Source organism: Amia ocellicauda, chromosome 8, assembly GCF_036373705.1.
Source record: "Amia ocellicauda isolate fAmiCal2 chromosome 8, fAmiCal2.hap1, whole genome shotgun sequence".
In the NCBI taxonomy this organism is placed as follows: domain Eukaryota; kingdom Metazoa; phylum Chordata; class Actinopteri; order Amiiformes; family Amiidae; genus Amia; species Amia ocellicauda.
Window position 1 is genome coordinate 10,212,446 of NC_089857.1, and position 11,787 is coordinate 10,224,232.

An 11,787-nucleotide genomic window follows, 5' to 3' on the forward strand; every position below is an offset into this window, starting at 1 on the left:
ATCCTCCTTCTGCTGTATCTAATAGTAGCTTCGAATACCAGCAATCCATGATCACCAGGAGGAATTAATTGGTCTATCTAGTCCAGCACACACCTGGAGGAACATCTGCTGGTTTAGACACAGGTCCAGCTATTCTGTTCTGTTCCCTGGCTTTGTTGAACTCTACATTTTCCCATAGTTAACTGATTTAGCAGGACAGTCTCCTATTCTACTTTTATATAAATTACAGCAGATACATGGAAAAATCATCATCATTTCTGTTTTGGCCACGTGTTTCAGGAAATGCATTGTTCTGATTTCACTGAGGTAGAGGCTCAATTCATGTTAATATACATGGAGGGACATTTACATATGCAAATTTCTGCTTTGTAATTTAACATATTCGATTAATATATGATCGTAGAGGATCTCAGAAGATGAAGGCAAAGATCATTCTGCATCTCTGCTCATTTCAAGGCCAAGCACCTCTATGGAGCCTCTAGACCTGCAGATTGAGGCTCCCTCGGGGCTGTATGTGTTTCTAAATTTAACAATGAAACACTTACCATGTAACCCGAATCTTATGGGATGTTTTTCTTTAATGTTGCCAATGCTCTGAAAGGACTTTGAGAGTTAGGAACTGTGCAGGACAGCTACTCTTTGCATTTGCACTGTAGCACTGGGTATAACATCCCGGGCACCAGCACTACAAGCAAACCTGCATCAGTGTTTGACAAATGGTCTGCTTCAGCACTACTTACAAGGACAGTGATGTGCCACCTCCACTGCCAACTTACTATAATGGGTAGATCAGACTATTTGTGACAGATATATACATTCAAGATGAGGTATTCAATTGGACAGACCAATTTTCCAGTCAAATAGCAAAAGTAACAACATTATTGTGTTAAATCATCAATGTGAAGTGATGAAATGTGATGAATAAGTGGTGTACTAATGTTTATTAATTTTAAAACTAAATCTGTTGGGCTGTTTTGAACACCACATTATTGTGTCATAGGTGGTTAGATGTATTACTATTATTATTAATAATCATCATCATCATCATCATCATCATAATCATATGTAATAATAATAATTCATATTTTTCAAGCATGACATTGATGTTGATTATTGAATATGGTGTTGTTTCTGATCAATAATACTAATAATATTTTTTTTATTGTACAATACAAATAATGTATTATTATTATTATTATTATTATAGTTAGGCTTTTGATTGCATTCGTAATTATTGATAATAACACTTTGAATTAAGTTAAGATATAAAATGTAAGGAATTGTTCGTTATGGTAAAAATCGATATCAGCTTACACCTCCATATAGGCCTAAAATCCTCATCTGCTTCACTCTGTGGGTTTTGGGTGAATAGGAGACATTTAATCTTTTTATAATATGATCTGCTCATCTCAAATTTCAAATGCGCAAGCTAATCTCAGTTTGTATTATTATTATTATTATTATTATTATTATTATTATTATTATTATTATTATTATCCCATACACAGAGCCCACAGTTTTGTTTTCGTCACTGCGACACAACAGGATCCTTCTTTAACAATATACATTAACCATTTAAAAACCCGAGTCCGAAGGTGACCCTGCTACAAAACAAAAATAGTGTTTTTCGCATGATCGTCCTCTTCTCAATGTTGCTCCATTAAATCTGCAACTCTTGTCATCTATGTCGGTCGAGCTAAATTTACAAGAAAATGGTTAACTGGTTAATCATCATCAAAAACAACAACAAAAATCACCAGCACCACCGTCAGCAGCATCGTCGTCAATAGGCTGTATTATTAAACCTATGAAAAGTTAATCAAAAGGTCAACATAACGGTAATATTAATCATATCCAGCATATTAAAAAGAGAATGTACTATTTTTGACAATACATTTTCCATTCCAGTATATATAATACATTATAGATTCATGTATTTTTTTAATTAATGCATTTCACAAATTATTTATAAGATGATTAATAGGGGCTGCTATAGTATTTCATTTTGGTACCACCCTTCTTTATACATCTGTTTGTGCCATTACGCCATGACTGTAACTTTGTACTTCAACAGTTATTTATGAATAATATAATGAAAGTGTACCGCTGAGCTAATTACATTCCTCCAAGCATTTCCCCGAGACATGTAATTATTCTGAATAAAAACCCAATCTAGCAGCACAATCGGTCTGTAACAGAAAACACAACGGCAGGGTAATGTGCAGATCAAACGTAAAGGCGGAGTAGTGTGGGAGTATAGGATTAGTAAAGTCTCTGCGTACAAAAGATAGGATGTGCTTTGAAGACTAACATGTATAGATTACCGGGCTTTGCCAAAGATAGAGCAACAGTAAAGACGAAGACATGCATATGTGACATATTGAAAATGATTTTATTGATCCATTTACATTAAATTGATATAAACCTGTCCAGGAAAACAAATTATGTGTTTATTATAAGATCAAACATTTAAGAAACTCAGTTTCAATAATAAGCACAGACAATAAGTTAGAACATATCACAAATCGACCAGAAGGTAACGAGAATGCTTTATCTACACAAAACATCCTATTTAACAGGTTATTTAAAGTTTCTTTTTCTTGTCTTATAAATATTATATCCCCATTGTTTTAACCTGGCCAGCACATGCAGACATAGCTGTTTCCTTAAAATGTATATTTTATTGTTATTTCTTTTCTTTCTTTCTTCTTTTTTTATGTATGTATTTCCTTGCTGTACAAACTCCCAGGGTTTAAAACACACGCGTGCACTGCGCATGCGTGTAGCCCGTGTTTGCATGCAGTGCAGGTGGCATCTGGAGTGTCGCGTCACAGCACATTGAGTTTCGACCAAACGGAATAGCCGTTACACCCTCAATTTGAACAATTATAATATAAAGTGAAATTAACAGGATATCTGTCCTAATCTGTATTATTCTAGCGGTTATAGCAACGGATGATCAAAACTCCAATATGCTGCGAGTCATAAATAAATACATACATACACACATAAATAAATAAATAAATAAATAAATACATTCATACATACATACACACATACATAAATACATTCATACATACACACATAAATGAATAAATACATTCATACATACATACATACACACATGAATTAATAAATACCTACATTCACACATGCATTCATACATTCTTTCATACATACATACAAAAATGGTGTGACGTCTACAAAAGCAAAAATAGAAACCATCCTAACCAGGCTTGATCAGACGTTTGCAGTGACTATTTTAAGTTTCCAAGTTCTCTGTTCCCTTTTGCGTCGGTGTGACTCGGGCTTTCTTTTTAATTGCATTTAAACACAGCCAGTCTTTTCTTTGCTCCTAATTGAAGTGTTTCGGATCCTGAGTAGACTCCCTGGCGTGTTACTGAGAGGACGGGGATGTAAGTAAGAAAGAAAAGGGGAAACCATCTCTGGGCCTCTGGGATGGCGGGGTGATGATTAGGTGAAGCTCATGGAGACTGTGTGCTCCAGGGCCTTGCGGCGCAGGGAGGCGATGCTGGTCCCTCTCCAGACGTCACTGTCCGGGGAGCTGCACAGCTGGGGGGAGCCGGTCACGTTGGTGGGACCGGAGAGGGAGGCGGGCACCATGCCGGGGAAGGCGGGCTGGTACAGGTGCGACTGCAGCCCGGAGCCGTTGGAGGCGGACAGGCTGTTGGACAGGCTCATGGAGTTGGGTGGTGGGCCGGCGCCGAGGCTGCACTGGGACAGAGACTGGGCCATGGCCTGCTGCCGGCCCAGGGCAGGGGGTAGCTGGAGCTGAGAGACGCCGGGCATCCCCGCCGCAGCCCAGCGGGTGTCGTTGGCATGAAAGGAGCAGAGGCTGTCGCCCATGGCGGCGGCGGCGGCGGCGGCGGAGGGGAACTGCGGCAGCCCGTGTGTGGGCAGCAGGGTCCCCGGGGCGCGGAACACGTTGGTGGTCTTCTTGCGCTTCTTCCACTTGGCGCGCCGGTTCTGGAACCAGACCTGGGTGGACAAGGACAGAGGACATCAGCATGGGGAGGAAATAAGGACTGGGATGTCACACATCTACTAGAACCCCCCCCCCCCCCAAGCCCAACCCTAACCACCACCCACTTATTGATTTAGTGTTTGTACGTACAGTTTTAATCGATCGGTTAAAAAAGAAAAACTGGTTATAGAAATCAAAATAACCCGCGGCTTCAATATGCGGCAGAGTGACCAAACAGGTACAACCGCACTGAGCTATTGGACACTGAGATCCTCTTTGGCCAATATGTCCAGGAAAGCAAGGAGAAACAGATTGGAGACTACAAACGAATCCTTAATTTAAATACAATATATTCGGTAATTGCTTTAGCTGAATAAATATTGTTAACATTGAAATGAACGTGTTTATATGTTAGTCTATATGGTACATATTCCAGTTGATTTAAATGTATCGTTAACAGAAGTTGTTGCATCGAATATTTTAGGGACAAACCTTTGTCAACGCTGCATATTTAAATGACGGTAGTAGTATATATTTGTGTGTGGTTATGATACAATAATATTTCTGTAAGAATATAAATGTCTTATATTTTAATACTTAACTCGACATATGTACGTATTCAATTAATCGTTTCGACAGACCGATTCGCATGACAGACATAAACAACTTATAAATACTGGATTGTTTTTCAATGTGTTAGTGAAAGCGATTAATTGATTTATTATTTTTTTAACTCCACTTATAAGATAGTTGTCACGATCGTGTTATCTTTGTAAAGAGCACAATGCATTGTATAGCCTATAATGTACACAAAATGGGAATGCATTTTGAAATATTACTTTTTATAAATTATTTCAATACAGAAATACAAGGTCACGTTGACGAACTTCTAGAAAAGTTAAAGAGATACGCAGATCTTCAGTCCCCTGCGTCGGGCTATCGGGCTATATGTGTTTTTATGTCAATAATTATACATAAATAAGTAAACTATTATTACTGTAACGAACACAAAATGTAAAGGCGCGCAATCCTACTAGAAACGTTGATCTCAATCTAATTTCTCACAAATTAATTTCTTAAAATTTGATCTGACTGTCCGTATCTCTCATTCTCTTTCCCTCTCTCTTATCCCCCCCCCACACACACACTCGTATATATATATATATATATATATATATATATATATATAAGGAAAGAGAGGGAGAGAGAGAAAATACAGTCCGTTTGACACAGTGAATGATATGGTGTTAAATGATTCTGGGTCCTTGAGGTTGATAAAGATCTCAATCCAGCTGATGATTAATGTGAAGATTTGGTGGGAAATCTGGGGCGCCGCATTAAAACTCAAATCTCAGGTTCATTTCGAGCAGCCAGCCGTGAAATCCCGACCAGATTCATTACACTTTAATAGTGTTTGCAGGGAAAGAAAATGCAATTTCTCATCCCATTAAAAAGCCAGAATATACTCTTAACTTGTCCCCTATGAAGACAGGAGACACAGCCACTGCGTCCTCGTCGCCATTAAGACACATCACTTTAGCTGTTGGTGTAAAATATTATTTAGCAAGGATTACTCTGCCATCGTTATTTCGCTTATTTGGTTTTTATGTAAATAAAATATTGAAAGTTAATTAATCCGTGCTAGAGACTAATGATTATGCTTATTATATTGCATATCATTTCGCCATTTGCATGATTTTCACATTGCTGGTTAATAAGCCATCGCCTGTTATAAATAATTCTGAAATTGGTTGATAATAATGGGTCTGGTTTTATTATACTATTATAATATACTATGTTGAAAAGGCTATACATACATAATGAACTAAAATAGCGCAGATAAAATAAAAGCGTATGCAGGGTGTGCGTTTAATACATATTGTCTTCATATACAGGGTCTGGGTTTAATACATATATTCAAGTTAAAGTTATTAAGTTAATTTAGCAGTTTTAAACTGTAAGAGCGCCAGTCAGAGAGATGGACCATCATTTAAACAGCAACCACAGCAGCAATCAACACTAATGGACAAGATGCCGGGAATGGCGCTGTATAATTGGTTTAATGCGTTAATTGTCTCGAATCAGTTTGGTACTTTTCATTGTGTCTATAAACTATTTAAATAGTTAAGAAATAAATTAACATTTTGCGCATTTTACTATGATATATATATATATATATATATATATATATATATATATATATATATATATATATATATATTAATGTTTAAATGTGAAAAAACGTTATTATAAACCCTTTTCATGTTTTCGCAATTAAACAATACTACTGTTGGGTTAATTCGATATAACTACTACTTATAATAATAATAAAAATAATAATAAGAAGAAGAAGAAGAAGAAGAAGAAGAAGAAGAAGAAGAACAATAATAATAATAATAATAATAATAATAATAATAATAATAATAATAATAATTATTATTATTATTATTATTATTATTGTTATTATTATTATTATTATTATTATTATTATTATTTAGAAGGTGTTTTTAATTTTTAAATCCACTAAACCGTAGGATTTTCATTTAATAAACTCCTGCACTTTTGTCGATTATTACTATACATGCTTACATGCACACACACACACACTTTCATAAAAACCTCCGGTTTAACGAGGCACCCCTGATGTGAATCTTAAGAAAACACAAATAGACAAATTAAATACGACTGACTACTATTTCAGAAATAAATATTAGCACTTTTCTGCAATTTGTAATTAACGCAAAGCCATATTGTTATTTTATCACGAGTTAATTTGAGATGTTCATTTTTCATTTCGTATATTATTTTAGTATTGTCAACAACAACCACAGCAACGTCAACGCCAATAAAATAAAATAAAACTACTAAAACATAATAGCAATAATAATAATAATAATAGTTTTTATGTCATGACATAAATTTATGTTTAAACTTCGTTACTGTGTAATTATGAATAGTTGTATATGCGCACCGGTATATATATACGTGTGTGTGTGTGTGTATGTGTGTGTATATATATATATATGATGTTTTCCTTTGATTTTAAGTGATACTATTAGTATTATTGCTGATACACGTCTTATACTTAATCTTAATCTTAAATTAATAACACAAACGCTGACAATAAGGGCTGTTTTGCGCGGTACAGGTTTATAATAATAATAATAATAATAATAATAATAATAATTATTATTATTATTATTATTATTATTATTATTATTATTAATAAGAGTCTTATCAGGAGTGAGACGAATCCAGGACCATGGACAGCAGCTCCGCCACAGACTGAGGACAGCGAGTTAATGTTACTGGTGTCAGAGTGAATTCAATCGAGTTTATTCATTGATATATTTATTTGCATTTCTGTTTATCTAGTTAGCTATATGAATATTTGTTTGTTATTGAAGCCCCGTTTTATGTGTGAATTTTTCAAATGTTTGGAGTGACAGAAACCCTTAAACACTGTCAATATGTCTGGTTTAAGGGCCTCGCCATGCGCCAATCATCCAAATTAAATGTTTTTACCCTTAATTGTAATTACCAGAACTTGAATTCCATGTGATACTATCGCTTATTGATTTATGACTTATTTACCGTGACATAATATTTTATTCCTAGATTTAGTAAGGTATACAAAACAATACTCTCCTCTTGACACGTTATTTTACCGCCGAATGACAATACCTAGCATACTAATTGTAAAAACAAACAAACAAACAAACAAACAAACAAACAAAACAGTTTGCCTTTAAATAATACAATTTAATACTGAATTCAGTTAAATGCCAGATACAAATCATATTCATCTTCCTTTAGTGTTATTAATTTTCTTTCCACCCCAAAATTATTTTACCATGTGCCAGGCTGGGCTGGGCAGGAACGCATACCTGTGTATTTATGTATAATACTTTATATATCACTATTGCTTTTTACATGACTTATTCTATTTAATCCAAGCATTTGTGAGAGATTGTTGGGTTATCGTAGAGTTAGTCTAAAATAATAACACCATGTTGTTTTATTCCTGCAGATGTGCTTTACCTGCACTCGGGACTCTGTCAGGCCGATCCTAAGCGCCAGTTCCTCCCTCATAAAGATGTCAGGATAGTGGGTTTTGGCGAAGCTCCTCTCCAGTTCGTTAAGCTGGGCCGGGGTGAAGCGGGTCCGGTGTCGTTTCTGTTTCTGTTGGGTTTGCTGCCCACCCGACTGGTTCGGGTTCTGCTGCTGCTGCTGTTTGTCCTGGTCTTTGGTGGAGACCTGGACGCCGGACGGGTTGGATCCAGCATTGCTGATGTCGTCTCCAGGGAGCAGAGTCGCCCCTTCCACGCTGTCCGAGCCCGGGGCCAGGTCGCCAGGATGCCCGGTGTCCGACCCCCCCGCCCCCAGTCGGCACTTCAAAGCCTCCCTGTGTCCCAGGAGCTCCGCCGCAGCATCCTTCATCCCTACAAAATAGTTGAACATGGAATCAGTCGACATGGGAGTCTAGAATGAAGTCAAACTTTCTTTCTTTCTTTCTTTCTTTCTTTCTTTCTCTCTCCAAAAAATCAGCATTCACTTTTGTTTTCCTGTTTATCAATAAGGGAGAAAAAAATGAAGACATGAATCAATTACTAGTTTAAACAAAATATATAACAAATAACTGCATGTTACAGTAAAAGCTACAAATCATCCATATTTGATTAGTTACATTGTCCCCCAATCTGGGGGGGAAATCATTTTAAAGGATATATTGATTTCCTTAACAGAACATTATTTTTCAGTTCTTATTACAAGTGATAAATAACCCTCTCCCTCTGTCTGTTTTTATTTAATTTTAGTTTTCATAAATCGTTCTGACTTGTAAAAAAAAATCAAACACCATTCATCTCATCTTTAAACATCCTTAACTACATTTGATCACATCAATAGATTTGAAAACGGTTTTAAATCAAATTATGATGTCATATAACAATAATTGCTTTTAGAGAGAATTAGCGCTCTTAAATTACATTAAGCTCTAAAATCAGACCCAAATGGTCAATTTCCCAGTTTGATTGTGTTAGATTAGAAGTTCCTCCAGCTTACAGTAGAGTTGAAGACCGGAGTTTGGTGACGATAACTCACCGAGGCGAGCATCCAGGAGGTCGGCGTGCGAGAGCATTGCGCACCGCTCCAGGGCGAAGCTCTCCAAAAAAAACTACGACTTTAAACTATTTAAAAAATATATATAGCCTAAATGAAAGAAAATTCGGTTTGTGCTTAAAAAGGAGGTCCCTTGCATTATAATGTCCTTTAGAGGGATGGGGAGGCGCTTAATAGTTGAATGAACCCATGAGCTTCTCCAAATGGGAGCCAATCAGAGCTGAAGTGTGGAGATGTCGGCGCCTCCAGCCTCCATGGCCAACCACTCACATCCGCAGGAGAGCTGCATTTACAAGTCTATTCCTCCTCATTTTCACATCTGATTTATTAGCTTTCAGCCTCAAATTATACCCTCTAAAATGACCTGATCTAATTTCTATAATGACTACAAACCAAACTTAATAAACTGAGTATTCCTGGAATATTTGTTCAAATATACATTATTTAAAGTGTTATTGTTCTGAAGTGGGCCCTGTTTGCAGCACGTATGTGAATTTTTCAACTTATTAGGCAATTTCTACATAAACATTACATTGTAAAATGACGTGTATGTTTGTGTAGCGTGTGTGTTTCTATTACAAAGAAAGAAAGAAAGAAATGAAATAAAGAAAGAGAAAATAAAAATGAGAATAGAACAGCAGACAGGAAAAATCTAAAAAAGCAGTTCAGTGCAAGATTGGATCAAGCGTACATGTTAACTGCTTCATTTAGCCAAGCGTGTTTGCACACTTCCTGTGTGTAATTTCACATTGTGTACAATATTAGGAATCAAGCCAACATTTTAATGCCAAAGCGCATCTATTCTCAATTTCTAATGCTGTTTGTGGTCCATATATCACGACACATCATTATGGTATGTATTTTTGCCCATGCATGTTTCACCCCCCTGTTATAACAATTTAAGAGCTGCCTTCCACAGGCGAAGTGAACCATCTCTAATGCTCTGATTCCTCATAGCCAGCCAACAACAAAGTTTAGATTAGTAATATATTTCTAACCAGAGTAATTTTCAAGATCATTAGGCATTTATGTAATTAGTGCCAAATCTATAAGCTTTTATTACGATTATTAGAGTAAAATCAGTATAAATTTGTACTAATTTACTACTGTTTAGACTTGGCTGTCAGGCCGGGAGGTTCTTATTGTAAATGATATCTGAGGAAATTAAGTACAAAATTCAGTGGAAATTCTGCACTGTGGTTGAACATGCAGTAACTGTGTGGTTGTGTGTGTCTGTGTGTGTCTGTGTGTGTATGTGTGTGTGTGTGTGTGTGTGTGTGGGGGTGTCTGTGTGTGTATTTGTGTTTTTCATTTTTTCCTTTTAGGATAAAAAATACCCACCGATAGGCATGAAGTGTATTAAAAGAGATATAATAATAATAATAATAATAATAATAATAATAATAATAATAATAATAATAATAATAATAATAATAATAATAATAAAAGAAGAAGAAGAAGAAGAAACAACAGGTTTTTAAACCGGGATCGGATCACTCAGCTATTGCTTTCAACTAATCGTATTGATTTTTAATCAAAATTAACTCAATTAAGTTTATTTTGTTCAAGCAAATCAGACACAAATAAATTACTTATATAGTTTGCAGTAAATAATACCCCACCAACAGCCTAACTGGCAAGTAACACATTGACTCCTGCCTACAGACACACACAACATAGAGGGAACAACAATAATAACACAACGCTTTTGGCAGATGCCGGTGTGAAGGTTTATAAAAGGGCTTTACATTTGGGGTGAATAATGGCTTTAGAGTCGCACAAAGGATGCGTCCGAGCGAGAAGTAGGGCATTTTTGTTGCTTTCTTTCTCTGCCCTGGGTTACACTGGTCCAGCTCCGCTTTATTTTCGGCAATCTGGTGCCATGAGCGGGATCCTGGAGTCGCTATAGGGGTGAGATCCGATCAGCACTCGGGCTGGAGCCACTGACACCGGGTTCAAACCATCACCCTGATCCTGGACTCAACTGAAAGAGTGGATCTGGACCTGAGTGTGGACACATCCCCCGGGCGCATGGATAGAGTACGGGAGCCTACAGAGACAGCAAAATACAAGAGCTCAGGGTCTGTGGTGTTCATACATATATATGTGTGTGTGTGTGTATGTGTATGTGTATATATATATATATATATATATATATATATATATATATATATATATATATATATATATATATATATATATATGAAAACAAAATGTATATATATATATATATATATATATGTTTTTTATTGCGGTTTTGAAACCACTCTTGCGTTTGTGTTTGGTAAATAGCAAGGGTAAAATGTTCAGATTAATTTTAACTTTAATTTTAAGTAATTACAAATACGTTTGTTTGTTTGTTTTGCTTTCCAGAAAGCTGCGAATAATGCTTTGCGATGCTGAACTAAGGTAAGTTATATGTATTACAGCAGCACATTACATAGCATATTGGTTCGCGGTGTCCACGCATGTAACGACTCTAAATGCACCAGTATGGTGGAGGCAAAGCAGAGCCATAACGATGATATGAAATCATGGCATTATTTAATCGTATTGCCGTGATTGATGGCGCGCTTCTCTTTATGACTCTTCCATCGCGTGGCTTTTATAGCTGTATAAACAGCGCGTCTCCTCGCACCGGCCAGGTCTCTACTGACAGGGACAAGTGCGCTTGTGAAGCT

General features: G+C 36.3%; 1 protein-coding gene across 4 annotated transcripts; it reads right to left on the reverse strand.

Moving 5' to 3' along the window:
- Positions 1-2,373: 2,373 nt before the first annotated feature.
- otpa (orthopedia homeobox a) lies at positions 2,374-9,258 on the reverse strand. Of its 4 annotated transcripts, none has more exons than XM_066711711.1 (3): positions 9,089-9,258; positions 8,027-8,427; positions 2,374-3,999 (listed from the first exon to the last, which is right to left on the reverse strand). In XM_066711711.1, exons 1-3 carry the CDS (start codon positions 9,123-9,125, stop codon positions 3,475-3,477), a joined length of 963 nt encoding a protein of 320 aa, XP_066567808.1. In that variant the 5' UTR covers positions 9,126-9,258; the 3' UTR covers positions 2,374-3,474. The 4 variants fall into 4 exon arrangements, with proteins under 4 accessions (XP_066567808.1, XP_066567810.1, XP_066567807.1 ...); XM_066711713.1 differs by having other exon boundaries at positions 8,027-8,550; XM_066711710.1 differs by having other exon boundaries at positions 9,050-9,258.
- Between the last annotated feature and the right edge of the window lie 2,529 nt (positions 9,259-11,787).

What these genes read in the sequence shown, in the direction of transcription:
- otpa (XM_066711710.1), bottom strand. Translation starts at nt 9,125, where the DNA reads ATGCTCTCGCACGCCGACCTCCTGGATGCTCGCCTCGGTGAGTTATCG. An exon ending in CTCCGGTCTTCAACTCTACT is followed by an intron (nt 8,428 to 9,049) that starts GTAAGCTGGAGG and finishes ACTATTTTGTAG; the next exon opens with GGATGAAGGATGCTGCGGCG. An exon ending in TGACAGAGTCCCGAGTGCAG is followed by an intron (nt 4,000 to 8,026) that starts GTAAAGCACATC and finishes TTGTCCACCCAG; the next exon opens with GTCTGGTTCCAGAACCGGCG.